The sequence below is a fragment of the Gallus gallus genome, chromosome 27 (assembly GCF_016699485.2).
Source record: "Gallus gallus isolate bGalGal1 chromosome 27, bGalGal1.mat.broiler.GRCg7b, whole genome shotgun sequence".
Taxonomy (NCBI): domain Eukaryota; kingdom Metazoa; phylum Chordata; class Aves; order Galliformes; family Phasianidae; genus Gallus; species Gallus gallus.
In genome coordinates this window covers 1,020,908-1,047,483 of record NC_052558.1, presented here as the reverse complement: position 1 = coordinate 1,047,483, position 26,576 = coordinate 1,020,908, and the positions used below count along the sequence as shown (strand labels likewise).

General features: G+C 57.7%; 2 protein-coding genes across 11 annotated transcripts in view; one reads left to right on the top strand and one right to left on the bottom strand.

Moving 5' to 3' along the window:
* Positions 1 to 4,946: 4,946 nt before the first annotated feature.
* On the top strand, positions 4,947 to 22,207 carry MAP3K14 (mitogen-activated protein kinase kinase kinase 14). Of its 8 annotated transcripts, none has more exons than XM_046904346.1 (17): positions 4,947 to 5,963; positions 9,330 to 9,815; positions 10,511 to 10,781; positions 11,266 to 11,335; positions 12,224 to 12,434; positions 12,561 to 13,169; positions 13,565 to 13,702; positions 14,194 to 14,323; positions 14,924 to 15,055; positions 15,420 to 15,524; positions 16,142 to 16,305; positions 16,658 to 16,808; positions 17,390 to 17,734; positions 17,971 to 18,077; positions 18,770 to 18,914; positions 19,410 to 19,510; positions 19,839 to 22,004. In XM_046904346.1, exons 3-17 carry the CDS (start codon positions 10,529 to 10,531, stop codon positions 20,001 to 20,003), a joined length of 2,826 nt encoding a protein of 941 aa, XP_046760302.1. In that variant the 5' UTR covers positions 4,947 to 5,963; positions 9,330 to 9,815; positions 10,511 to 10,528; the 3' UTR covers positions 20,004 to 22,004. The 8 variants fall into 8 exon arrangements, with proteins under 8 accessions (XP_046760302.1, XP_015154714.2, XP_040509095.1 ...); XM_040653161.2 differs by lacking the exon at positions 4,947 to 5,963 and adding an exon at positions 6,985 to 7,045 and having other exon boundaries at positions 9,330 to 9,523; XM_040653160.2 differs by lacking the exon at positions 4,947 to 5,963 and adding an exon at positions 6,985 to 7,045 and having other exon boundaries at positions 9,330 to 9,538.
* Positions 22,019 to 26,576, bottom strand: part of FMNL1 (formin like 1) — a 20,274-nt gene continuing 15,716 nt past the window's right edge. For 2 of the 3 annotated variants that reach the window (XM_040653399.2, XM_040653398.2), the window contains 10 exons: positions 26,063 to 26,265; positions 25,738 to 25,972; positions 25,583 to 25,651; positions 25,409 to 25,489; positions 25,018 to 25,147; positions 24,744 to 24,907; positions 24,510 to 24,611; positions 24,169 to 24,267; positions 23,824 to 23,947; positions 22,019 to 23,102 (listed from right to left, as the gene is read on the bottom strand). In XM_040653399.2, coding sequence (XP_040509333.2) covers positions 22,999 to 23,102; positions 23,824 to 23,947; positions 24,169 to 24,267; positions 24,510 to 24,611; positions 24,744 to 24,907; positions 25,018 to 25,147; positions 25,409 to 25,489; positions 25,583 to 25,651; positions 25,738 to 25,972; positions 26,063 to 26,265 — 1,311 coding nt within the window. In that variant the 3' untranslated portion in view covers positions 22,019 to 22,998. Of the gene's footprint in view, positions 23,103 to 23,362; positions 23,464 to 23,823; positions 23,948 to 24,168; positions 24,268 to 24,509; positions 24,612 to 24,743; positions 24,908 to 25,017; positions 25,148 to 25,408; positions 25,490 to 25,582; positions 25,652 to 25,737; positions 25,973 to 26,062; positions 26,266 to 26,576 lie in introns of all 3 variants that reach the window. The other variant, XM_015299283.3, reaches the window with a different exon arrangement.

Genomic DNA, 26,576 nt, shown 5'->3' with positions numbered 1-26,576 from the left:
AAACATCTCTACACGAACTTCCAGGGGTGAGCAAGAGGGGAGTGCTCAGAGAAGTACGCAATTAATTGCTGGAGCCACTTGTTCGGGAGTTGGCAGGCTCTGAAATAGGGCCAGACGTGGTCTTCTTAAGCAGAAGTTAATTGGGGGTGGTCCTGTGTCACACAGATGGCTCCAGAGGTGACCCATTGGGCTGAAGCGCCATGTGAAGTGTGAGCAGTTCTGAATTACACAGCACAGCTCCTGGACACAGCCACACGTGGCAGAGGGATCTGTGTAGGCTGCGTCAATGGGCCAAGCCCAACTGCATGGCACACAGTGAGGGTGAGCACTGCGCCCTGCTCTTGGGTCCCAACAAACACATGGCCTTGGGAGGAGCGGATGGAGAGGTGCCCGGTGGGAAAGGACCTGGGGTGCTGATGGGCAGCCGGCTTAGGTTGGGTGTCAGAAGGGATTTCTGTATGGAGAGGGCAATGCGGGGTCAGTCCGGGCTGCCCAGCGGGGCGGTGGTATCCCCACCATGTGGACATGGCCCTTAGGGATGTGGTGTAGTGATGGGACCCGAGAGCTCCGGCTGAGCGCTGGACTTGGTTGGTGATCCTGAAGGCCTTCTCCAGCGTGGATGATTCCATGGTTCTGAGGTTTGGTGGTTCTGCCATGGGTTTTCTGCTCACTGTTGGCCAAAAACCCCATGGAGACGCTGTCCATCCCCCAGCCACTGTGCAGGGCTGTGCCCGGCTCTCAGCAAATGGGCAAGCAAGCCCATGGTGTGAGATGTGGAAGAAACGAAACAGAGCAGTGTTTGCAGGATGAGAGATCCCACAGCAGACACATGGCCGGGCTGGGACACTTCCAACAACTCATCCATGAGCACCAGCAGTGTGGTGAGCTGCGGCTCTGCATGGCAGTGCCAATGGCTTCACTGTGCCATGGGCTGCATGGTGCCATGGGCTGCACTGTGCCATGGCTGCACTGTGCCATGGGCTGCACTGTGCCATGGGCTGCATGGTGCCATGGGCTGCACTGTGCCATGGCTGCACTGTGCCATGGCTGCACTGTGCCATGGCTGCACTGTGCCACGGGCTGCATGGTGCCAAGGCTGTATGATGCCACGGGCTGCACCTCACCCAGCGCTTCCAGAACCCACAGGCGTCCCACCAGCATTCCAATGGAGGCAGCTGCCAAGGAACCGAGCAGAGCTGTCAGGAAGGAGCAGTGTGGGGGTGCCAGGAAGCGCAGCTCCCGGCTGTGCTCTGCGTGTCCCATTGTACCCATGGGGTGGGGGACTGAGACCGTCCCAAAGCCGGGATGGGAGTTCCTGGCAGGATTCCTCTCTTGGCTCCGTTATCCCGCACTGTTTGTGGCTCAAACACACTGCGGGGCAGAGGGAGCTGCTCATGCACAGCGTCTCTTCCTCCCCTGGAGAGGCAGCTTTCGTTTCAGGGCTGGGAAATCACATGCTTGATGGCTTCAGCGTGATGTCATTGCCTTTGGAGTCCAGAGGCCGCCCTCCAGCCCGGAAAGCACTGCAGGACTGGAAATGAGGAGGGACTGCTGGAAAAGGGCTCCGTGCTGTGGGCCGGGCGGCTCTTTGGCACAGCAGCACCGCGGGCTGCACACAGTGGCTGCAGCAAACCCAGCCCGGCTCATTGAGGGCGGCTGTCGATGGGGTGCTGAGCCAGATGGAGCCTTCACCCCCCTCATTTGTGCAGTCCTTCATCCTCCACAGCCAACACTGCGACCCGGGGAGCAGCATCTCATCTTTGGCACTTTTAATTTATCATAATTAATTTCATGAGCAAAGGCTGAGCCCACCGCCCCCACTCGGCACTTTAGGAAGAAAGTTTCCTGCAGGGAGCGCAGAGACCTTCTCGTTGTGCCCCTCTTCCAACTGTTTTCTCCCTAATGAGGGTTCTTCCTAATTTTTGTCACCCGAATTATTGCCTCCGATTTGTGAGGTTTATTTTAACTCCTGGGTATGGTTTCCACTGGGGAATAAAGGGCTGAATGGATCAGATTAATCAAAGTAGGGCTGTGAATGCACAAGATCAATGGAGTTGTAGGGGAGAACACAGAGGTGGCGTTGAGCAGAGAGGACACAGCAGGGGAGGATGCCAGAGAAAAGGGCAATTGAAGCACTGCAGAGCAGGTGCCTCCACCGTGCTGTGGTTGAGCACCTCTGCTTTTCTGTCTCCTGGTAGCGTTTCCCATCACACACGAGAAATAAGACAAAATAAGTGCCTGCATGTTTCCACTCTGAGGAGGTAACCTGTGTTGGAATCACATGCAGTCATCTGGCTCATTTGTGCTGAATGGAGATGGGGAAATTCCCACGGCAGCAGTTCAGGATCCCAGGCTGAAGGGCCAGGCTGCAGCGGCCACGTGAACAACACCAAGAAGGATACCAGCAGCACACGTCGCATTTAATTTCCCTGTGCGCCACTGTGTTTGGGTTGTGTTGTGTTCCACTGCTTTGCATTGGGCTAGGGTTGTGTTCCACTGCTTTGGATTCCATTGCATTTCATTTTGTCACGTTGCGTTGGGTTAGAGATGTGCTGTGTTCCACTGCTTTGCTTTGGATTTCACTGTGTTCCATTGTATTGCTTTGCATTTGGTGAGGGTTGTGTTCCCTTGCTTTGCGTTGGGTTAGGGTTGCATTGTGTTCCATTGCTTTGGATTCCATTGCATTTCATTTCATTGTGTTGCATTGGGGAAGGTTTGTGTTGCATTCCAGTGCTTTGCTTTGGGTTAGGGTTGGAATCCATTGCTTTGGATTCCATTGCATTCCATTGTGTTGGGTGGGGTTAGAGTTGTGTTGTGTTCCAACGCTTTGGATTCCACTTCATTTTGTTGTGTTGCGTTGGGTGAGAGTTGTGTTGTGTTCCATTGATTTGCTTTGGATTCCATTGCATTTCATTTCATTGTGTTGCACTGGGTAAGGTTTGTGTTGCGTTCCATCACCTTGAATTGGGTTAGGATTGTGTCGTGTTCCATTGCTTTGCTTTGGGTTTCATTGCTTTGCGTTGCTTTGCATTGGGTTAGGGCTGTGTTCCATGGCTTTGGGTTCCATTGCACTTCACTGCATTGCTTTGCATTGGGTTAGGGCTGTGTTCCGTGGCTTTGGGTTCCATTGCACTTCACCACATTGTGTTACATCCCACTGTACTGCATTTCATTGCATTTCATTGGACTGCATTGCATTCCGTTGCATTGCACCCCACTGAAGAATACCAGCAAACAGATGCAATTAGATGCTGCTGGCCGGGCTGGGAGGAGGGGTGAGCACGGAGCGATGCCCATTCCATGGGGGTTGGCCACACTCACTTGTGCCCGTGAGAGTGGAAGTTGTGGTGCAGCAGCAGCAGGTTTCCAATTCAGCCCATCCCCGTGTCTGTCAGAGGAGCGAGCTCATCGGCTGCTCGGGATTTCTGAAGGTTCAGGTGGAGGACAAGGGCTGGGATTGCATGGGACGTTCCACCGCAGAACAACCGCCGACAGCTGAGCCTCCCATGGGGCTCAGCGTCCCAACACCGTGCTCTGGGATTTCCATCTTATGGGGCTCTGTATTATGGCATTCAGCAGCGATGTCAGAGTTTGACTGCCTGACACAGACGTTTGGGTTCATTCTATCCATCCATTTGAACGCCTGCTCCCAGACCTCCATCATTAAGCCACTGTCTTGGTTGCAGATGTGCTTCCCAGTCCTCAGACCCGGAGTAATCCCTTTGTCTTCACCAAGGTGAGACCCGGGGGTGACAGTTATACCCAGGGGACAAAACCACTGTGAACAATGAGGTGACCGTGGTGTCCTCCAGCCACAGCACCCACAGACCCCATGGATCGCTGCCTGCCCCACTCCTCTCCTCCCCTGACTCTATGGGGCACACAGCAGCAGCCAGCCAGCATTACACAGGCTGGAAGCCAGTGCTCCAAAATGTGAGGAGCACAGCTGGGAAGCGCAGCAGCAAAAGGGGAAACAGCAAGTCCTGGGCTGACACATAAAGCCGGGCTTCTAGACTCTGCCAGCAGTGGACAAGCTGTATTTTCCCTTCAGAGAAGTACTGGGTATGTAGATCAAGCCAGCCCTTGGCAGGGGGTTGGAGCTCAGTAAGCTTTAGGGTCCCTTCCAACCCAACCATGACATGATCCCATGGTTCTACAGTCCTTAAGGTCCCTTCCAACCCAACCATGCCATCATTCCATGGCTCTCTGATCTTTGAGGTCGCTTATAACCCAACTGTGATCTGATTCAACGACCTCTTTAAGGTCCCTCCAACCCAACCGTGCTGTGATTCCATGGTTCTACAATCCTTAAGGTCCTTTCCAACACAACCATGCTATGACTCCATGGCTCTATGATCTTTAAGGTCTCCTCAACCCAACCACGCCAGGACTCCATGATTCTGTGTCCTTTGAGGTCCCTTCCACCCAACCGAAGCCATTCCATGATTCTGATTCGAAGCTCCAGAAGAATCAAAGTTTTCTCCAAAATTCATTTGTGAGAAATGACTCCAAGAAATTGAACCCCGGCCAGCTCCCCCTGTGGAAGTCGTTGCTCATTTGGGGTTAATTTAGTTACCAGTTAAAGCGAGGAGTATTCAATTAGAAGCAGCGCCGACGATCCAGCAACAACCTTTCTCCAGCTTATACATAAATTTTTTTTTCCTTAAAAAAGAAATAAAGAAAAAAAAAACAACCAACAGGGGAATTTTTCATTTACGATCCCACTCTCAGAGCTGGGATTGAAAAGAAAGCAAACATTCTGTGCTTCCTTCCCAGCACATCCTGAGCCCCCAGCCGGGCTGCAGGGCTCACATGGGGCAGCTCCGCTTCTGATGCTTCGCACTCTGTGCACGGCCGCCCCGATTGGCGCTGCTGGGAACGGGACGTGCGGCGGCTCAGACGCGTTTCCTGATGACAGAAAGCAGAACTTGTGCAGAAAGAGCACTGCATCCCATTTTGGCAGAGATCAGAGGGAGCCTACAGGAGAGCGTTCCCTGCAGGGGCCGAACGGTGATTAATTGGCGCCGATTGGTATTCAAAGGAGCAGATGGAAAGCTTTGGGAACCCAATGAGGCTGTTTCTAATTTCTCGCTTAAAGCCACGGCGGCACCGTTCAGTTGGAAGGAATTAACTGAGATCGGCATCAGAGCCGCCCTACCACAGCCCTCCCGCCGGGCAGGTGGGCAGAGCCGCTGTATGCGGAGCAGGGATCGCTCCCGGCCATTTCTGCGCCTTTTAACCCCGGCGCGGCCGCACGGAGCTCTGTAAGGGGCTGTGAGATGCGGGGCTCTGCTCAGTGCGGATCGCAGCTCCTTAGCGGGACCGGGAACGAAAGCACTGCGCCTGCAGTGCTGCTTCTGCTCCGGGCGGGGCAGAGCTGTGAGGGGCCGCCTGCAGCCACACACAGCAGCGCTGTTCCCAAACAGCCCGAGGAGCGCAAAGTCGGACCGCGCAGCGCCGCGATGTCCGCCCGCAGCCGACGTTCCCCGCTCCGCTCCGCTCCGCTCCGCGCCGGGCTTAAAGCCGTGCGAGACGCGACGTCCGAAGCTGCGCCCCGTCCGCGTCCGATCCCCGCCGGCATTCGGAGCTCCGCGTCAGTCGGGAAGTGAAACCTTTCACGTTTTCAGCCATTTGCGCTCAGCGGCCCCATCCAAACGCCGTCCCCGCGGGGCGCAGCGCTGTTACCGCGGCTGTCCCACCCAGCGCTGCAGGCCGAGGTCCGCACATCGCACACCGCGGGGATTTTTGCTGCCCCGATGGCCGCCCGCGGCTTTTATTGCTGCAGCACAACCCGCGGTGTGGGCGCTCCGTCCCTCCCATCGCTGAACGCCGTTCCGCGTAGGAGCGCCTCTCGTTGTTCCTTTCGTGAGCAGCGGACACTGCGCGTTCTTTGCCGACGTCCGACGGTCCGAAGCGCCGGGCAGACGTGCCGGGACGGCGGCACAGCTCTGCGGTCGCCCGAGGTTCTGTTTGGAGCGGGGCTGATCGGCCGGGGGGGGCGGGGAGGGGGGAATGGTTTGAGTCTGTGACCGTAACACAGCGCCCAAAGCCGGGAAGGACGGGCGGGGATTCCGCCGCATCCCTCAGGCGGCCTCCGCTGTGCGCCCCGCAGTGCGCGGCGGCTCCAATGGGGGCACGGGGGGATACTGGGACATGGGGGGATATGGGGACACGGGGGGATATGGGGACATGGGGGGATATGGGGACACGGGGGGATATGGGGACACGGGGGGATATGGGGACACGAAGGGATATGGGGACATGGAGGGGATATGGGGACATGGAGGGGATATGGAGTCATGGAGGGATATGGGGACAGGGAGGGATATGGGGGGATATGGGGACACGGACGGATATGGGGACAGGGAGGGGATATGGGGACACGGAGGGGATCCGGGGGCCGAAGGCTGCAGGAGCACAGGGCTGGGAGCTGTGGGGCGCGGGAGGAGTTTGGGGTAAAACCACGGGGCCGGTGGGGCGGTGCCGCAGCGCAGTTATTGGTTCGCACTCCGCTGCGGCCTGAGGAGCCCCTCCCCTTCAGGGCAGCAGCGGCACGAACCGCCCGTCCGGACAGCGCTCGGAGCGGCGCATGGAGCGCACGGCGCCCCGCCCCGCCCCGCCCCGCCGCCTCAACGCGACACCGCCCGCAGCGGCGCAACTCGGCCCGCACACCGCTCGCTCTGCGCATGCGCGCCCGCGGCCGCGCTCGCGCACTGCCACCTCGGTGGCCGCGCGCACGCGCAGTGCGGCGCCCCGCAGAAGCCGTGGGCGGAGCGCTTCGCCGGAAGCCCCGCCCTCTTCCGGGAAACCGGTAGGGAGGCGGGGAGCGGCCTGGGCGGCGATTGGCCGCGCGTCAGATTGGGCGGGGACCGGGCGGGGCGCGAGAGATCGGGGAGCGACGATTGGCTGCGAGGCGGAGCGGTAGAGGAATGGGCGGGGCGAGGAGGATCTGGGCGCGGCGATTGGCCGCGCGGCGGATGGGGCGGGGCCGGCGGCGCCCGCGCCTGTCAGTGTGAGGGAGCGGCGGGCAGCGCTGCGGGACGCGGTACGTGCGGGCGGTGCGGGGCGACTCCGCGTTCGGGGCCGGCGGGCGGAGCTCCACGCCGTGCCGCGCCGTTCCCGACGGAGGGCCGCCCTTCCCGGGGTCGGCGGGCCGCGCGGGGCGGGGGGCAGCGGGGCCGGGCCCGCGGGGCCTGGGGCGGGGCGGGGGCCGGAGGAGCGCCTTACCCCGCGCCGGGCGCGGCCGTACGCGGTGCTGCCGGAGGGCTCCGTGCGTCCGGTGCGTCGGGCGCGTGCGGCGGCTCGAGAGCGGCGGCCGCGTGCGGTCGGGCCGCGCCGTTCGGAGGCGCCGATCGGAGGCGTCGGACGCCCGCCGCGCTGCCGCCCGCCGCCTGTCCCGCTCCGGCCGCGGCCGCTGCGCTCCGTCCCCGCGCGGTGCCGCTCCGCGCCGTTCGGGCCGGGCCGCCGCCCGGGCCTGGCGCAGCCGCCGGATTCCTCCGCGCTGACTCACGCGCTGCGAGCCGCGAAGTGCGGCGCGTTCGGGCGGAGCGGGCGCGGAGCTGCGGCGCTGAGCGCTGGGATCGCCGCTTCCCCGCCGAGCGCTCCGGGCGCAGCGCACGCGAGGGCAGCCCGGCCGGCACCCGCCGCGTTGCGGCGATGCGCGGCGTCCCCGGGGCGGTTCGTGGCGGGGCTGCCGGGGAGGTTTGGCCCGGGGCGGTTCGGGCGGCGCTGAGGAGCGGCTGCGGTCGCGTTCCCGTTTCTGCTTTACCGCGCATCGCCGTGGCGATGAACCGCCGGCGGCGACGGTTTCGGAGGGTCGCCCAGGAGCGCGGGGGGCGGTGCGGCCTCCTCTGCAGGCACCGGCGGTGCTCCCGGCGCTGCCGGACCTCCTGCAGGGAGCTGCGCCCCCGGGGGCTCCGCGTGGGTCCCTCCCGGCCCTTACTGCGCTGTGGTTCTGTGAGGAGCTTCCATCTATGCCGAGTTCGACAGAGCTGTGGGCTTGTTTGGTGTTTGCGTTTCTGTAGATGTGAATTGGAAACCCCGGGCCGTGCAGCGGTCTCACAGTGAGCGCTGGGCCCTGCTGACAGCACAGAGCTGCTTCTGATGCGCTCGGGGCTGGAGGTGATCCCTTCAGGTGCTCCATTCGCTGTGCTGCGGTTCGGGCGGCAGCTGTGCCCCACGGGCTGCAGGGCAGAGCGGTGGCAGTGGGCTCTGAGCTGGGAAAGCTGAGTGCATAAAACACATAGGGACGCTTTGCTCCGGGCACGCGCTGTTGTTCGCATCTCTGTTCATGAAAAGAGTCGTGGAGGGACTCAGACTGATGGAAACGGGGACGGATGTTTGGTACGTGGAGAAGTTCTGCTCGCCGATGTTTCCCTACAGCTGTTGTGACCTGGCTGCAGGACAGCCGGGCGGTCGCTGGGGCTCTCCATCCCAGGGTAGGCAGAAATGGGAGTTTGCAGTGCTTGCCATCAAACCACTGGAACAGAAGGTGTCTGTAGCACACCTCACTGACAGCACCGGGGTTCTGCACACCTGGAGAGCAGTGGGAGCACCGTACGGAGGAGGCAGCGCAGCGCGAGGAGCAGCCCAGCATCACAGCTCCTGCTCGGGCTGCTGGCCTGCAGCCTCTGCTCCTTCCTACCCCGAAGCCCTTCACACCTCCAGGAAGTCTTTTCTCCCCTCGCTGAGTTCGCGTGCGCTGTGTGTGAGTTAAGGTAGACGGGTGTGCTGAGTGCTGCAGCTTTCTTTTCTCAATCCCTACTGAGACAAATCGAAACTTCTCCCTTCTGTCGGCACGGAGCTTCTCTGCACTGCAGTACCGTGCTGTGAGCCAACACTGCTGGGAACGGAACCGCCTGAGTGTTGGCTGGAGCCCAAACGTGGCAGCCCGGCGGTGCCCCGGTGGAGGTGAGGGCGGCCGTGTTGTTGGAGTGCCCCATGAGAGCCAGCTGGCAGAAGTCAGCGCGGTGCTCATCGCGCTCTTCTCAATAAGGAAGTGGGAAACCTCACGGAGACGACGTGATGTGTTTTTCGAACGAAATGTCGATGTGAAGCGGCCGCAGCGCAGGAGAGGAGAGCCGTGTGCAATGCAGGGCACCGCTGGGGTGGGAAAGGGCAGCGGGGCGCTGCAGGGAGCGCTGCTGGGAGGGCAGGAGGTGGAAGGAGCAGGAAGCGCTCCGCTGCCCCGCAGCACTGCTGTGTATCTGCTCGGCCCGCGCAGCGCCCGTCGTTCTCAGCGGAAGCCGTCGGCTCTGTGCCGGTGCTGAACAGCACAACTGATACCACGTCGGCTTTCGTTCTGTACAACTGCACTTTCTATTTTACAGCAGTGAGAACTGACGTTGGTTAACGGGCTGAGAGCTGCAGCCTTCCTGAAGAACCCTTCCCGCTGCCAATGAGGGCCCCGCGTGGACCGGTGCTGCTCACGTTCACTTACTGCCTCGTTACCCGACTTCTCCTTTTCCGCTGGCAAATAATGAGCCCATGCACACATCTGCGGAAGGAAGGAAGGAAGCCGGGGGTACTGAAATCAAGAGTTGAGTCTCAGTGATGTGGATGAGTGAGAGGAGGTTCTGAAAGCAGCGAAGCCGGGACCCAGAGCACCGGGTGCTGCTCAGTGCAGGAGGGCACTCTGGGGGGCACAGCTCTCAGCACTCACGTTGGAGCATCGTGGGGCTGAGTGCTGCTTAACCCGTCCTGAGCCGCTCACCTCAGGAGAAGTTCTGCTGTAGTCATTATTGAGAAGTTCTGCGTCGGTTTCTTTTCATCTCAGCTCCCACCGAGCGCTCTGAGCCGCGCGTCCATTGCATCGGGTGGGTTTGTGGTTCTTGTAAAGCCTTCATGGTTGGATGGCAGCGGTTGGGCTGTGCTGGCAGCTCCGGAGCCCACACCGCCCCATAGACCCACGTGAGCCGTGCTTTGTTAGCTGCCCAGCGAGGTACACACTTCACTGATCTCACTCCCAGTGACGTTCCCGTGCTGCTCCTTTCCGTGTCAGACAGTTGCAGTTCCGCATCTCCCCTCCCTGTTACCTTTTAACGGAGGAGCGCTTTGCGGAGTTGCACGCTCTGAGAGGTGGGCAGGGCTTTGCACTGCGGCCCCTGAAGGTGAGGAGAGGGCAAGGAGGGACAGAGTTAATGCAAACCAGGCGACAGTGAGTGTAAAAATAGCTCTGAGCTTGTTGGTGTGCTCACTGCAGGCTCACTGTTAGTCATCTGCCTGCCGGCTTCTGCTGCTCCAAGGGATTGTTTTACAGCACTGAGATCTGCCATAATTTCTGTAGAGAAGGGGAAGGGATGGCTGTGATGAGTGGGGTGCTGCCCCACGTGGGAGCTGGTGGGTGTGGGTTTGTCTTCACTTCCATGCTCAGCGCTGCGTAGGACCTTGGTTTGGATTAGATCAGTATTAATGCATGCCGTGGGCAGGCTCCTGTTTCTCCTGAGCGTCGAGCTGCTTTGCCTGGGAAGTGTTATGAGTGTTGTGCTTTTCTTTTCCCATTCCTCATTAGGGACTGTGAAGCTGTGAAATGGCAGTGATGGGGATTGCGTGCCATGGAGCTCCCGCTCCGCCCGCCAAGCAGCAGCAGGAGCTCAGTGCCACCAAAGGGCTGCACGAGGCCGCGAGCGAGAAGCAAAGCAGCGTTTGCAAAGTCGAGGATTCAAAGAAAGCCATCTTCCATAGTCAGTGGAAGATCCTCAACGATGTCATCACCAAAGGAACAGCAAAAGAAGAAACAGAAGGAGGCTGCGCGTCCATCTCCATTATTGCCCAAGCAGAGTGTGAGTAGCAGAGAGTGCTGCTCTTCACTGAGGAGAAGGGGCGCGTGAGGCACTGTGCGGTTTCACTCTCCTGGGGAGCCCAGATGAGATCTATTTGTAATCCCACGTGGGGTGGAGTTGCTGACACATCCCGGGCTCTATTTAGGCAGCTCATGAAACCTCTTAATAATGTGGCAGCATTATTGAATGGCACAGAGCAACAGAACAGTGCGTGGCTGCTGCACCGTGCTGCGGTGGCTGGAAATGCAGCTCGCAGTCTTGCTTCTGTTCCTGGCTGGCTGCTGCGGGGGTTCTACAGTAATAATAATGATAGAAATGCTGAGAGGTGGTTGGGTGGGGGACAGCAGAGGATCAGGAGATGGTGGTGCGGTGCTGTGGCTCTGCTGGGTCACCATGTGGGTTAGCACGTTGGGAGGGAGGTTCCTCAGTCTGCTTCTTACCATCATGCTGAAGATGTTCAGTGATCCTGTTTTCTCTCACATAGGTGAGAACAGTCAGGAGTTCAGCCCCACTTTGTCAGAGAGATCCTTCATTGCCCACAGCAAGCGTTACAGGTGAGAGATCCCAGAACACAAACACTGCACTGCTGTGTGTTGCCCTGTCCGGGTCACTAGAGCTCTGTGCTCTCTGTGCTGCCTCCCTATTGTGCTGCCCGCTCTGCTGCTCCAGCTGGGAGCTCAGCTTTGTCTGAAATCACTGAGCAGACCTGAGGGGCAGTCTGGGTCTTCTGTTAACAGAACAGCACTGATGCTTTTGGAACCTCATTACAGCATTCTGTTTGGAAGCTGTGGGAGGCACAGAGCGCTGTGAGGGCCGTTTGTGGGAGAGGGAACTGCTGCTTTTCTGGGGAGGGTAAACAAAAGGGGATGAAAGAAGAACCTCTGCTTAATAACAGCATCAGCAACAGGGCTGTGAAGAGAAACAGCTCAAGGGAGGAAAATGAAGATCTCTGTCATTTTGCGTCTGTGAAGTCTTCTGGGCATGAGCCCCTTTTTTGTCACTCCATGCCTATGAGGGCACAAGCTGGAGGGCTACAAAGCCTCAGTGCACCCTGAAGTGGGGAGGTGGAATGTAGGGATGGGTTCTGTTTTGTGGCAGCTCTCAGACACTGTGTCTGACTGTGGGCTGTGTGCTTTGACATTGTCCTCTGCCTCTGGTGTTGTCCTGTAACCAACTGAAGCAGAGGAAGACATTCCTCAGTGCTTTGCCCCCGAAACACTCTGCATTTCTTCCTAATGATGCCAGCTGCAGTACTGTGCCGTGGCACCAGAGTTACAATTGCTCACAGTAAAGGGGAAAGGAGCTGTGCTGCAGATCTCCATCCTGTGCATCTCAGCAGGCAGAACTGCTCAGTCTCCTCATCCTCCTGTTTGTAACTCTTAGCTGAGGCTGTGCTTTCCCCATCTCATCTAAGAGCCCTCATGCGTTTTGGTTTCCAACAGCCGCTCAGACAGCCTCGATCAGATCCCAAACAATGTGGCCCATGCGACAGAGGGGAGGATGGCTCCCACCTGCTGGAGGGGGAGGCATCGCGGTAAGGCGAGGAAGAAGCGTCACAAGAAACGATCCAAGCTGAAAATACAAACGGTGGCTGCTGGCAGACGGGGCCCCAGAACTCCAGAACAGGAGAGCTGCACTCCGATTCCCGTCCAGGTGAGAGCTCGTGGGCACTCTTGTTGTGTTGCTGGGACCCCTGCAAAGTGCTGAGCGCTCCTGGTTATGTCTGGGCAGCCATCCTGAGGCTCCTGCTCAGCTGCTCTGTTCTCTTGTGTTTCATAGGAGGATGAAACGCACCACAGTGCTCTCTACAGAAACAGCTTTTGGTTGTCAGAACTGAACAAGAACTTGCTTTATGATCCACCCCCGTTTCAGAAACCTGAGAAAGTTCTGTCCACAGGCAAGCTCCATTCAGCGGGCAGCCAGCACAAAACTGACCTGCACAAGCTGATAAGCCCTGTCCAGTGCCTTAATCATGTCTGGAAACTGCACTACCAGAGGGACAACGTCCCTCAGCCTGAAACTGTCTGTCCTTTTCCATACAACATCATGCCCCCTCCCTTCCCACATCTGGACAATCCTATCCATCCCATGAAGCTTAATGCTCTGGAGACATATTTCCATCGTGATCTCAATTACCCAGACAGCGAGCATCGCTTGTCTGGCCTAAACCTGGGATACAGCTTCCCCAAGTGCGTCAGCCAGTCTGTGAAAAGCAGCTTGGACAAGGTTTCTGTGGAAGAATACTTGGTGGACGCCTTGAAGGGCAGCGTGAGCCTCGGGGAGCCGCAGAACTTAGCCAGCCTCGCGAAGACGTGGAGGGGAGGCGGTCTGGACCTGAAGGAACAGTTTCAAAAGGCGGATGAGAATGAAGGCGTGCTGCTCACTGAGGTGATCTTCCCGTCCTACACATTCATGTCGTGGTAGGCAGAGTTTCTCTTGGGCTTCAAAAGAGAGATAACCCATATCCTTCTGTCACAAGGCTGCCTTTTCCAAGGGGATTTTGATATGGTTGAACACTTTCAGGTAGAGATGTGACTTCATTTTTTGAAGGATATAAAGCCCTGGCTTAGCTTGGAGACTCGTTTGTGCTTGTCTATGGGAAGTATTTCTGAGCATTGGTCTTCCCATATTGTTTCACCTCAAAGCAGCGACAGAAGAAACTTTGTGGATTTTTAAAGAGAAGTGATGTTCTTGTGCCGTTTATTGGAAACTGTTGAACTCCACCGACAGCAGCTGAAGTTTCTCTGCTTACTTCATCTTGTTTTGTGGTTTTTCTCCCCCAGAAACTAAAGCCAGTGGATTATGAGTACCGAGAAGAGGTTCACTGGACCAAGTGCCACGGCTCTCTGGGCATCGGCTCTTTTGGAGAAGTATACAAAGTGGAGGACAAGCAGACAGGATTTCAGTGCGCTGCCAAAAAGGTAATTACATGTGAGGAGGGGGGGGAAGTTATGTGATGTGAGGAGAGGGGGTTATGTGCTGTAGGAGGCCAGGCTCTATAAAGGGAGTGCGTCCTCTCGCTGTGCGGGCTGTAGGTGCGGCCACAGCGCGGTGACGACGAGAATCCAAAGTGCTTTGTTTGCATGGAATGCTGGCGTGGTTCCATCACCTCTGTGCGACTGTTCCTCAAATGACTGCAGCAGAAAACAGAAAAGAGTGCGTGTGTGCGCGCGGGGGGCGGGGGGGAGGGTTGTATTGAATACAAACGTGTTATGCGTGAAAATCCATCTGAAAATGTTCACTCGTTGCGTTGGTCGCTGTGCCATGGCTGCCCCATGGAGGCAGGCAGGAGGTGAGGCTTATCCAGGCTTCCTTTAACTGTTCTGTTTTTCAGCTGGATAGAAACAGACGTAGTTACAGCACACAGAAAAACCTGACGAATGTCACCAGATCCGTTCCTTTGTTCCTCCAGGTGCAGGTCGAACACTTCCGTGCAGAGGAGTTAACGACGTGCGCAGCGATAACGAGCCCTAAAGTTGTGCCTTTGTACGGTGCTGTGAAGGAGGGACCTTGGGTGACCATCTTCATGAAGCTGATGGAGGGTGAGAAAGGAATGGTGCAGCACAGTGACACGGATCTCTCCTCCCTGCCCCACTCTGTGTTATTAATTCCCGGGTGCTCCAGGCCTGTACTCGTGAGCGTGCTGGGAAGCTGCCCGCTGTCCCTGTGGTTGTGCGGCCGCTGTTGCTGTTTCTGGGCAGCATTTCCAGCCCAGCCTCGCTCCGTTCCAGCTGCATGTTCCCACTGAAACACAGAGCTGCTCCTTTCTGGTTTTGGTGCTGTGTTTATTTATGCATGTCCCTGATGGCAGAGCACGCTGTGTAGACAAACCTGGGTGTTCCTCTGTCACCCAAGGCTCCTCCTGCAGCCAGGCTGCTGGCAAGCTCAGCCTGGGGACCTGCAGCATGAGTCTGACCACACTAAAAGTGGTTGCTTTTAGTGCAGAACAACACTGTGAAAATGATGCAAAGCAATGGGCTTTGTGAAAGGCACCGGTGTCCATGTGCTGTAAGACCTCTGGGGATAAACAAAGGGAACTGACCCGGGTGTGGGAGATGAGGGCTGTCAGAGCCGGCAGATTCCCTGATTCCGTTGAACTCTTCTCAGCTGAATTAACACAGACTCCATGTGTTCCCTTCCAGGTGGATCACTGGGTCAGCTAATTAAGCAGAGCGGCTGCCTGCCCGAGGACAGAGCCCTCAGTTACCTGGGGCAGGCGCTGGAAGGTCTGGAGTACCTCCATGCTCAGAACATTCTCCATGGAGATGTGAAAGGTAGGATGCTGCTGATGGTGCTCTCTTACCAGGAGCACGCTGCTGGGGATGGGGCTTCCGAGTGGCAAAAGGTCACTGAATGAGATCTTCAGCTCTGCCTTTGGGACTGAAGCTTGGTTTAGTCTGAAGCAGTTGGGTGTATCGATAGGATTTGTCACCCCTTCCTTTCTGGTGTCTGGGTGTGAGTTGGGCAGCTGTGACAGACAGCTGAGATGGCTCTGGTGGTGTACAGGGAGACTCCGTAGGAGTAACAGACCTTAATTTGCACTCATTAATAAAGCAGCTCTGTGGGTTTTGGGCTTTGTTTCCCTCTGAGTGACCCCACACGAAGGGCACTGATGAATTTATCACCTCTTGTTGGCAGCGGAAAATGTGCTTTTGTCTGATGATGGGAGCAGAGCTCTGCTGTGTGATTTCGGTCACTCTGCTCATCTCCATCCTGATGGCTTGGGGAAGTGCTTGGTCACAGGTAAGGCTTCTCTGCTTTCACTGTACAGAATTGCTCTACTGACTCTTTCTGAACATTTATATATGGATAATTTTCAAGTTACTATGTTTTCCAGATGTAACTTTCTCATAAGTTGATTAATTGCACTGTGATGTGTGCAACTGGCAGCTGAAATGAATGTAGGTTTGGAAGCTGGTCCTTCTCTTCCAGTCTGGAGGGGTGTTGTGTATTTCATGCTACATTCAGAGCTCTCTCCCTTAGAGAAACCAGGTGCAAACTTTAATATCTAACTGGTTGTTCCTGTAAACTCATTAAACAGCCAGGGCAGAATCCCAACCTCCACCAAAGGCAGAATTCCTCCCTGGTTTCTGGGCAGTGGAATGGTGAAAGAAAAGGACGTGTTTCCTAATGCTGTGTTCACCAATGGAGGGTTATAGTTCCCCTCCCATGTGCACTGGGAAGGGCAAATTAATACATATTCCAGTGGGTGAGGCCTGTTGGCAGCTTTGGATGCTGCTGTGGGGTGAAGCTGACTCCTCTCTCATTTAACTGAAGAGCCAGGGAGGCTGCCTCAGCTTCCCAGCAGTGGGATGTCTGTCCGGTTGGCACTCAGTGAGCTCTCATTTCGATGTTGATAGGGAACTATGTGCCCGGCACGGAGACACACATGGCTCCAGAGGTGGTCCTGGGGAAGCGCTGCGACTCCAAGGTGGACGTGTGGAGCAGCTGCTGCATGATGCTGCACATGCTGAACGGGTGCCACCCCTGGACGCAGTATTACAACCATCCCCTCTGTCTGAAGGTAAGCCACTCCGATCTCCAGTAAAAGGTACTTCGGCCTGTAATATCTCAGCGCAGCCACACAGCAGTCCTGCCAGGAGCTCTCTGAGATGACAGCAGCTGTGCTACAGAGTGGGCATTTCTCACTCCTGCAAACTACTGCATGTTACACGGACCGGGGCTGTTTCTTTCCTATTGTGCTCGTGGCTCAGTTGTGACCTCCAGCTGCTCAGCTGTAGGCAAATTACTGCTCAGATCCATCGTGTAATGCTGTCGTTACAGTTGGGAGAGCTTTCAGGATGGGAAGAACCTTTTTTTGCAATCAAATGAAGCCTCTCTGGTTTAACCTCTTTCACTTCCTGTTTGCTGCACAGATCGCGAAGGAGCCGCCTCCTCTGAGGGAAATTCCACCTTCCTGCAACCCCCTCACTGCTGAGATCATTAAAATGGGTCTGGAGAAGGAGCCCGTGCAGAGGGCGTCTGCATCTGAGCTGAGGACCAAGGCCAGCACTGCGCTGCAAGAAGGTAGCAGTGTGCCACACCTCTGGCTTGTCTTCCACGCTGGCACAGTGGGCACTCAGCACTCGTGTCACTGTTCCTCGGGGACATAGTAGTGCATTTTGCAATGCATTCTGCTTTCTGCTCAGTGTATCGCACTTCAGCACTGGTGTGCATTTTGGGTTGAGAGCTTTTCCCTGCATCACTTCTACTGAGATTACCCCAAAGGGACCCCAAATACACTGTGATTTCCTGTGCGCTGTCACTTTTCCTTGTCTGCTTGAAGCAGATGATGCTGTGCTTCACACACGCTTGTGAAGGTGTGCACTGGGTTCAGTGTGTCCGCTGCCTGGAGCCTGCTGTGCATCAAAGCTGGGGGCAGAGCTGCAGCATCCTTGCCTGTAACTCGTGCTTGTGGCCCTCCCTTCCCTCTGAGACAACCCATAATTTCTGTCAGTCCTGCTGCAGCGCACCAAGAGCTTGTGGGCTTTGTCTGGTTTTGTCTTCTGGAAAAGCTGGGCGTTTTGCAGCAAGAGACAGTTCAGAAACTCATGCAGTGACAGGAAGCCTTTGCCTGTATATGACAGCATTTGTGTGTTGTTTTGCAGTGGGAGGTGTGACAAGCCCCTGGAGAGGCGAATACAGAGAGCCCAGGCGTTTGGTGTTGCACCAAGAGAACAACCCGCAGACATCCCTGCCCCCCGCAGTGAGCCCAGCTTCGGCCACTCCTGACCCAGAACCGGCAGCGGGAGGCTGCTGTGCCGGCCCTGCGCCACCGCCGGCCCTGGAGAGAGCGCAGCAGCGCGAGGGAACCCGCTGGAATGCGAGCAGGGAGCTGTCCAGGATCTGGGATCCTCCTCCTCTCTCCTCCACTCCCCTCCCCTTAAAGAGCTGCAGCCATACGGAGAGAGCAACCACCATTTCTGAACAAGAGCTCCAGCAGCTGGAAATAGGTATGGAGCACGCCGTGGCACTCAGCTCGGCCTGTCCGTCCTGGCTCAGTTCTCATCGCAGCAGCAATAGCTGCTACATCCCAGAGGAGCTGTGTCAGGTGTTCTACATACACTGGTGTCAGTGTTAGCTCTGTAGTGCTGAAGATACTTTGGGTGTTAATTGTAGTGTTTGGGATTGGAGCCGGAAGGAATGAAAGGAATCACTGGAAATGTTTTCTCTTCCTGTCTGCTTGCAGAGCTGTTTCTGAACAGCCTTTCTCAGCCATACTCACTGGAAGAGCAGGAACAAATGCTTTCGTGTCTCAGCATTGACAGCCCATTTGTGTCAGATGCCAGTGAGAAGGTGAGCAGCAGTGGGGGCCAGGCTCTGCTAACCTACCCTTACCAATGCTACAGTCTACTTAATGCCAAGCTTAATTAGTTCAGTTTGCTTTAACCCTGCGGTGTGCAAGGTAGGGAATACCAGTAAAAAAACCCACCTGAGTAAGCCTTACTGAGCCAGGGATGGGCGTGATTCGACTGTACGCCCTTTGGTCATCGTTTCCAAGGCCAAGCAGTGCACTGTGGGACACAGCTCTGTGCTCCTCTGTTTCCTTTGCACAACACCAACCCCCAGCAGCTGACCTGGTGCTCGGTGGGTGCTTACCAACACGCTGCTGTTGTCACACTGACCTCCCCTGACTCTCAGATAACGCAGGCTCTTCTAAGCAGTGCAGCTGCTGTTTTTCCTGTGTGTTCTCTATCTCTTAATGAAATTAGATTTATCTGATGCTTTATTGTGCTGTGGGTGTGGTGAAAACCCCTTTTTTTCCCATCCAACTCTTCAGCCGAAGAGTTTGACTATTGAAAATAGCTGTTTACATCTGCACAGTGCTGCTGTCTATCCTTCCTGGCTGGTGGGTGAGTGCTGAATAACTCAAGGCCCACCCCGACGGATTTCTGCTTTGTTTCCCCTGGGGCTGTTCCCATGCTTGCCGTCCCACGGGAGCTCCGTTTCTTTGAGAGCCTCTGATGGCCCCACACTTCCTCCTGCAGAACTCCATGAAGGCTTCCCTCAGCCTGCGGGACACCCTGAGCTCCGGCATCCATTCCTGGAACAGCCAGACAGACGGACAGAGCTTCAGTTGGAACAACGTGCTGAGCCGCAGCCGCCACACGGACACCCCCAGCTGCTTCAATGGTGAGTCCCTCCTCCTGAAGTCAGCACAGGCAGTTGCATACAGCTTTCTCACTGCCTGGTGGTGTCCCTGGGCCCTCCTCAGCCCTCAGATGCTGTGTTGTCAGGGACCGGGCTGTCACGGGGCCACGTCTGCTCCCTGCAGGTGGGCGGGGGGCACTCGAGTCTGTATAGCCAACTAAAGGCCACAGATGCTCCCGAACCCACTGAGGCTGATTCAGCTTTATACCTCATGCAGCTGCCATGTGCAGGAATAGGTGCTGCCTAACCATCTGTTTCTACAGAGCAATCCTGAGGGCATGTTGTGCAAATGAGCATGTCTTCAGCTGCTTTCTTGCTAAGCCCAGCTCTGCTCTGTGAGTCACCTTTGTCTCCAGCAATCCTTTGTGCCAGGACCTACCTGAACAAAATCCCTGATGACAGAAGGAAGCGCCTCTGACGGCCGTGCCTCGTTAGTGTTTCTGTGTGCAGGAGCTGAGGACTTCTCTTGTGTTTCAGGAGTGAAAATCCAGATCCAGTTGCTAAGCGGAGAAAATTTACATATCAGGGATTTCCACAGGACAAAGGTGGGAGACATTGCCACTGGGATAAGCAGCCAGGTGAGGCACAGGGTCGGAGCTATCGCAGTCTTTCATTTAATCCATTCCTTCTATCCTACTGCCTCCTAATGCTTTAAAACGGTGAACCAGGAGTCTGCACAGGGACCCTAACGATGCACTTAGTAAAATAATTTCAGTGCTTGTTGATAGGAAAAGGTATTTTCTGAATGACAACCACTGCCAACTGTTGCACGCATCGTAGTTGAGCTCCATCTTCAACAGCACCTCTCTGCTGCAGCGTTCCCGGGGCTGCGATGCTTTGCTGAGGGATGTTATGTTCTGAGTGGGGCTCAGCGTGCTGCTCAGCTCTGTTTGCTCTGCTCCACAGATACCAGTCCCCGCCTTCAGCCTGGTGACGAAGGAAGGCCACCCCGTTCACTACGACATGGAAGTCCCCGACTCGGGGATTGAGCTGCAGTGCACCCTGGCCCCGGACTGCAGCGTCAGCTGGGCGTGGAGAGTCAAACACGGCCAGCTGGAGAACAGGCCGTGAGGCCACTCCTGTTCGAGAGGTTTTTACCTTGCTGAAATGTGGAATTGCAAAAGCTTCTGAGCACCCCTGCCATGGAGCACCACGCGCTGGAGTCTGGTGCTGAAGTAGGATAGCGGCTCAGCACGGTGCTCTCACCTTGCTGCTGTTCCGGCCCCGTTCAGGACGTGTCCTGAAGTGTAGATGTTCCCCAGAACAGTGGGCAGTGCTTGTTTTGGGTGTGTTAGATTGAGCTTGAGAATGGAAGGTGGAAATTTCTGCTCTTCAGAGGAATGCGATTGTGCTTTTCAGGAGAACGTGGAGACTGGATGAGAGCTCCCATTGCTCAGCCAAGGGAAGCCAGTTGTTCCTGGGCTGGAAAGAGGCCGAGTGTCTTCAGAGCAGCTGTCGGTGCCCAGGGGAGCAGGCTGATGTCTTCCAAGCTGGAGGAAAGCCAGAACGTGGCTGCAGGCTTTGAGTGGCAGCATCTCTGCCTCGAGCCTTTCGCACGGGGAAGACACAGCAGTAACTGCCTGGGTTCTGGGTTTCACCTTCCACACAGACGTTTCCTTCCTGAATCACAAAAGAGCTTTGTTTCCAGAAAGAGATTTGGTTGCAGCTCTCATCTTCATATCTCCTCCTGCCGTAGGAGCTGGGGCCAGAGGAGCACGGCCTGGGCAGGCAGCGCCACGTCCTGCAGCCCCACAGCTCCCCTGCAGGGGATGGGGCAGAGGAGGACAGCTCAGACAAACTGCATTCTGCTGCCAGATTCCATCTCCTCTCAATCCCACGTTCAGCTGTGGATTTGGCCCTGCTTCAGCCCCTCCTCACCCACTCGGAGCGCCGCTCAGTGTGGCACGGACTGGGCCAGCAGATGGGCGCTTTGTGCCTTAATTTCTGGTGACCTTTTTTACTGATTTGTGTATTTCTTTTTTGTAGTATATTGAAACTGTGTGTGTTGAATTTGGCTGGGCAGCAGCTGCTCTCCCTTTGGTCACAGGTGGGCCCTGCCCAATCCAGGCCGTCCGGGAGACACAGCGAGGCAGGGATGTCGAAGGGAAATCCACTTAAAACAGCTCAAAAAAGTTCAGCTCTGGACTTCTGCTCTGAGGAGCAGTGCCCCACAACCACTCTCTTTGGCTCCCACCACACATGGCAGTGTTGTCCTTAACCAGAACCGTACAGCTGTCATGCTGTAGGAAAGTGGAACTCTTGAAGAAAACTTAAACCCGTCCCCACTGTGGGTATAATTTCTTATAGCACTTTTTTGTTCTGAAGCACTTAATCCACTGTCTGAAATGGGCTCCCAGCTGTTCTGAACCGCAGCCACTGGAGGAAGTATCCCACTAAAACATGACGCATTTCCCGGCACAGACTGCAGAGCTTTACACTTCACCTACAGCATTAACGCCGCTCTGAGGGCTGCGGGTGCACAGCAGTCCGGTGCGAAGCTGGGATGGGGGGATGTGGGCGTCCTCCTGTCCCCACACAGCATCGCCACCCTTCCATCCTGCTCCTTTCCTCCAAACCCTGCGCTGTTCTGCAGCAGCCCCTGGCACAAAGCAGCGGGCAGGGCTGATCCGTGTGGCTTTAAGGCTGTGCTGCCTGCCCTGTGGGCTCTCTTCTCTCCTGCTGCCGGCCCGCCTTCCTGTTGCTGTGGCTGGTTTTGCTGTGGCAGGCTGAAAAATGCCACTTCCAGGAGGGCCGCGCAGTGCTGACGCTCAGGGAAGGTTTTTGTTATCCATGCTAACTGCTAACGTCTGCCTGAGCCGTGCATGAGAACACAGTCAGGCTGTAGGCCCGACCTCAGCAGAGCAGCAGCACACGGTGCTTCTGTCACATAGATCCTTCCTGCAGCCCTTGGAAAACCCGCTTTGGCACAGCAGCGCGGGGCCGGGGCTGAGGGCAGCGCTGGTTCTACAGCACGTGTGACACTTTATCAAGCTGCCGTTTCTGGAAACCAATGTTTCACCTGCAGCTTCACCGAGGGGAAAAAAAATAAAAGCTGGGTATAAAGAAAAGAAAGGCAGACTACTGACTGTCATTGGTGTGCTGTCCCAGAGAGCGAGGAGGGGGTGCTGCGGCCGGCGTGGTGTGACGGAGCGCGGCAGCACTCCCAGCACAGCTCAGCCCGTCCCGCAGACACCGCTTCACCCTCGGGGTCGGTTTATTACCAGTTCTGCTTTAACAGGCCCTCGGTATATAAAAATAATAATGTATACAAATGAGCAGTTAATGTTTTACATTTCTGGCTTAAAGGCATTTATAAGTTACACATTCATTTCCCATCCCTCCCTCGGAGCGGTGCGTGGTGCTGAGCAGCGTAGTTACAGCGGGGAGCTGCGCTGCCTGCGGCTTTCCTGGGGAGCCAGGATGTGGGCAGCAGCCGTGGGGCGGCAGTGGGGAAGGGAGCGGAGGGCAGCTGAGCGGTGTGGGGCATGGCTGTGAGCAGCAGCAGCAGCAGGGCTGGGTGCCGTGGGCCGGCGCTGCTCACCCGGTGAGAACCCATGAGAGCGCCAGGCCCTGCTCCCTCAGCACAGAGATGTTAAGGAAGACGTAGAAAGTGAGTGTAAAATAGCACCCCTGCCAGCTCCTGGGACTCGTGCCCAGGGTGGGATGTTTGCAGCAGCTCCGTGCTGGAGAGGAGGCGCAGCCGGTGCCCGCCCAGCTCTGCAGCAGAGGAGAACGCGGTGTCCGAGGGCTCCGCGGGGATGAGAGGGGCACCAGCAGCACTGCGGCCCCGGCTGGCGGCCCTCCTTCTCTCCAGCGGCAGGAGGTCAAAGGCACCAGCAAGCTGAAGGGGAACGGCGGTGTGCGGGGCTGCCCCCGAGGCCTGGAGTGCGATGCAGCAGCTCTGGGCAGGGGCTCCCAGCGCTCCCCACTTCCCCCTGGGAGAAGAGCTCAGCAGGGTCACTAAGCAAGCACTGGGGCAGCCCTGCGGCCGACCCAAAGGTGTGCGGGGCAGTGGGGCGGCCGGCGCTGAGTGGGCACCGCTCCCCACCCCACGCCCCGGTGCCCCTCACAGCGAGATGTCCGGCGTGGCCTGCAGGCTCTGCCCCACCGCCCGCTTCTTGGCGCTGCCGCGGCCCTTATCTGCGCGCCGGTACGGGTTGTTCCGCAGATCTGCAGCGGGAGAAAGTGCGGAGCGGCAGTGAGCCGCAGCCTGCCGTGTCCTGCCTGCCCCAGCAGCGCCCACTGACGGAACCTTCCCTCACGCCCCAGGTACGAGGCTGCTCGGAAGCACAACCAGCAGCACACAGGTGGAAGGAGAGGAGCCAGGAACAAGCGGTGTGTGTGCCCCACTCCCCAGCCCTGCCTGTGCCCGGCGCTGGAGGTCCGCCGTGCTGCAGCCCCCTACCCGCAGCCCCCGCCCCATTACCTACAGGCAGCCACTACAGGGGACTCTCCTCGCTGAAGCTCACATCGCAGAAGAGCCGGGACGAGCGCTTGCCCGTCCGGGCCGTGAAAGGAACAGTTTTCAGAGCTGAGCACAGCAATCCAGAGACAGCGAGGAGGAGGAAGGAGGGAAGGAAGAAGGAGCAGAAGAGGAGGAAGAGCTGTGAGACAGGGCAGAGAGGTCGGCAGCCTCGCTGCGTGCGACAGGAAGGTGCTGCAGGTGGGTCTGGGCTCTGCACTGTGCTCGAGGGCCCTCTGCTCCTTGCTGACACCCCCATATCCCCGAGGCTGTCCCTGCGGTGCCACTGAGACAGCAGAGCTGGGGGCCCGGCCCAGAACGTCACTGTGTGATGAGCCATGGCCCCACCCGATGTCCTGCCCCAAGGGCCCTGTGCTGGCACGGCCTGAGCCCCAGGCGTGGCTGCAGGGGGGACGCCCGGCCGCTCACCTGAAATAATGTCCTCGATGGCCCCGTCTTTGCCTTCATAAATGAGTGGCTCCTTCACCATCTGCTTCTTCTTCAGCTCAGCAATCATGTCCATCTGCTGCCGCTTGGCTTTCTGGAATGGTGACTGCAGAGGGGACAGCAGAGTGAGCAGTGCATCCCCATGCTACCCATCTCCCCCAGCCCAGCTGGAAGAAGCCTTTTGCTCTCTCCCAGAGGCAGTGTGCTCTGGGTGCAGCAAGGCCGCCCCACGAGGGCAGACAGATCCGGGCTGCTGCCTCCTGGCTGTGGCTGCGTGGGGTTTGCTGGGGCAGCGGTGCTGCGGGGCCCTGTCCCAGCACCAGGTACCTTCAGGTCAAGCTGCTCCCCACTGCCAGGTTGGCTGGACTCTGCCTCCTTGGCCGCAGCCTCTTGTTTCTTCCACAGCTCGATGTCCTGCTCTGCTTTCTGGGGAGAGGCATAGGGAGGGCCTGCTGAGCTGGGGGCTGCTGCGGGGCTGGGGGAGCGCAGTGCCCTCCTCCCTCTCCTTGGTGGTCCCCAACAGCCCAGCCCAGTGCCTGCAGGGAGCTGCGATCTGCAGCTGCCCCAAAGGACGGCTCCGAGTGCTAGGGTCCGGTGAGCCCCCACCTTCACTCGTGGCTTCGTTCCTTCCCAACCCCCAGGAACAGGACACCCCCATCCCCTCCTACCTTGTAGGCTCTGATGAAGCGCATGAACATGGGGAAGAAAGTAGTGGGGGGACTGGTCTTGGGGTTCTCCCCGAAGTATTCCACGGCTGACTCATAGGCCTCCTGTGGGCAGAGGCAGAGATCTGGGGGCTGGGAGCTGGCAGCAGCCCTCCCACAGCCTCCCCCATGGGGCACAGGTGTGAGCAGAGAGCACCCCGGAGTACCCCCTCACAGGGCTGGAGGCCCGACACCCACCTTAGCAGTTTTGCTGTCAGCCTGCAGCTTCTCCATCAGCTCCGTGTTGGCCTTGAGGAACTCCTTGAGCACAAGGCTGTCGTCCTGCCGCATGAACTCCTTGCGGGTGAGCTCCATGCCCTGTTGCAGGCTCCGCACGTCCTGCAACACGCCGTCCAGGGACACTGCGGGGAAGGCAGTCAGCAACCAGCTCCAGGATCAGGACGGGCTCAGTCGGTCCCCAGGTGGGGGCTGTACCCACCATGGCCCCCAGCCCCATGCCCACAGGTGCTACCTGTGCCCGCCTTGTCAAGGAAATGCAGCTCGGTGTGGAAGCCGGTCAGCTCGGGGTACTTCTCCGTGATCACCCGCACCAAGTAATGCAGCAGTGTCTGCTTACGGTCTGTTGATTTCATCTCCAGCAGCTGGGAGAGAGCAATGTCAGCCCTGCCCTGCATCCCACTGCCCCACTGCCCCCTGCTCGGGGCAGCCCTCCCTCCTTCCCCATAGCTGGTTCCCATGTCCCTCTGTGCACACACACCCTTCCATCTCCACACATGCTCCAAACCCCACGGCTGCCTCCAATATCCCCCCCACCCACAGCAGGTCACTGCATCCCTCTGCTCCCACGGTGTGCCCCCATGCAGTGACACTGCCTGCCCACACCAGACCTGCACCCAACGTACCGCATCGAGGCTCTGCAGGCGGAAGCCGTAGGCTGCCCCACGCTTGCTGCTGTTCATGTAGTTCCCAAAGGCCAGGACGATCTGAGGAGACACCCCAGGCAGGTCGGCATCACACCCCAGCAGCCCCCCATGCCCCCAGCATCCCCCATCGGGGCTGCCCCTCACGCCCCTCACCTCGAGGATGTTGCGCAGCTTGCTGGAGGACTTGAGGGACATGGAGGCGGCGATGATGGCATTGAGTTGCTGTGGGTGGAGGGGAAGCGCGTGAGTCTCCCTGCAGGATGCCGCCTCCTCGCAGCCCCCCCAGCGCCGCCCGCAGCCCCACACACCGGCATGAGCAGCTGGGCGGTGTCGCTGAAGTTGCCCAGGAAGATCATGACGTTCATGCGCTCGGCCAGGCGCGGGATCCTGCTGAAGCGGATCATGAACTGGTCCTCCTCCGAGAGCTCCTCCAGCGGCTGCTGCTCCCGCTCGAACTTCCCGATGAGCGTCCGCTCGTACTCGGTGGGCAGGAAGCGCAGCAGCAGCTCCAGGAAGTCGAGGCTCAGCGCCTGCTGGTCGTACCTGCAGCACAACAAGCGGTGCCATCCCCATCACTCCATGCCACCCCAAGCACTCCGTGTGACCTCATCCCACCGAGGAGGGGACACTCACGTCTCAATGGCCGTGCAGATGTCCTGGATGCTGCGGCCGCCCTTGCGGAGTGTGATGGCCAGGTTCTTGGCCCTGTTGGACTCCATGAGTGTCACCTTGCTGGGGGCTTTCTGTGTGGCCTTCACCTTTAGGGCACTGATGTCCAGGCCAGGGCCCTGCGCTTTGGTCTTGAACTGCTCCTCAAAGTCACTCATGTCCAGCTCCTATGGGGACACAGGGCTGAGGGCATTGCTGGGGGCTGCGGTGGGACACAGGGGACGGGGCTGTGGCCAGAGGACTGCAACAGGATAAGTGGGACGGAGAAGAGAATGAGGATGGATGGTGGGGATGGAGTCAGGACAAGGACAGGACAAGAGGACAAGGATGGAATAATGAGGGGGTAAGAGGACAAAGTGAGGGGAGTGGGAAGAAGGCAGAGGATGAAGATGAGGAAGAAGATGTAGGCAGAATGAGAGGATGAAGATGGAGACAGGAGACAAGGAGGGGGTGACAGGAAGATGACAGGGCAGATCCC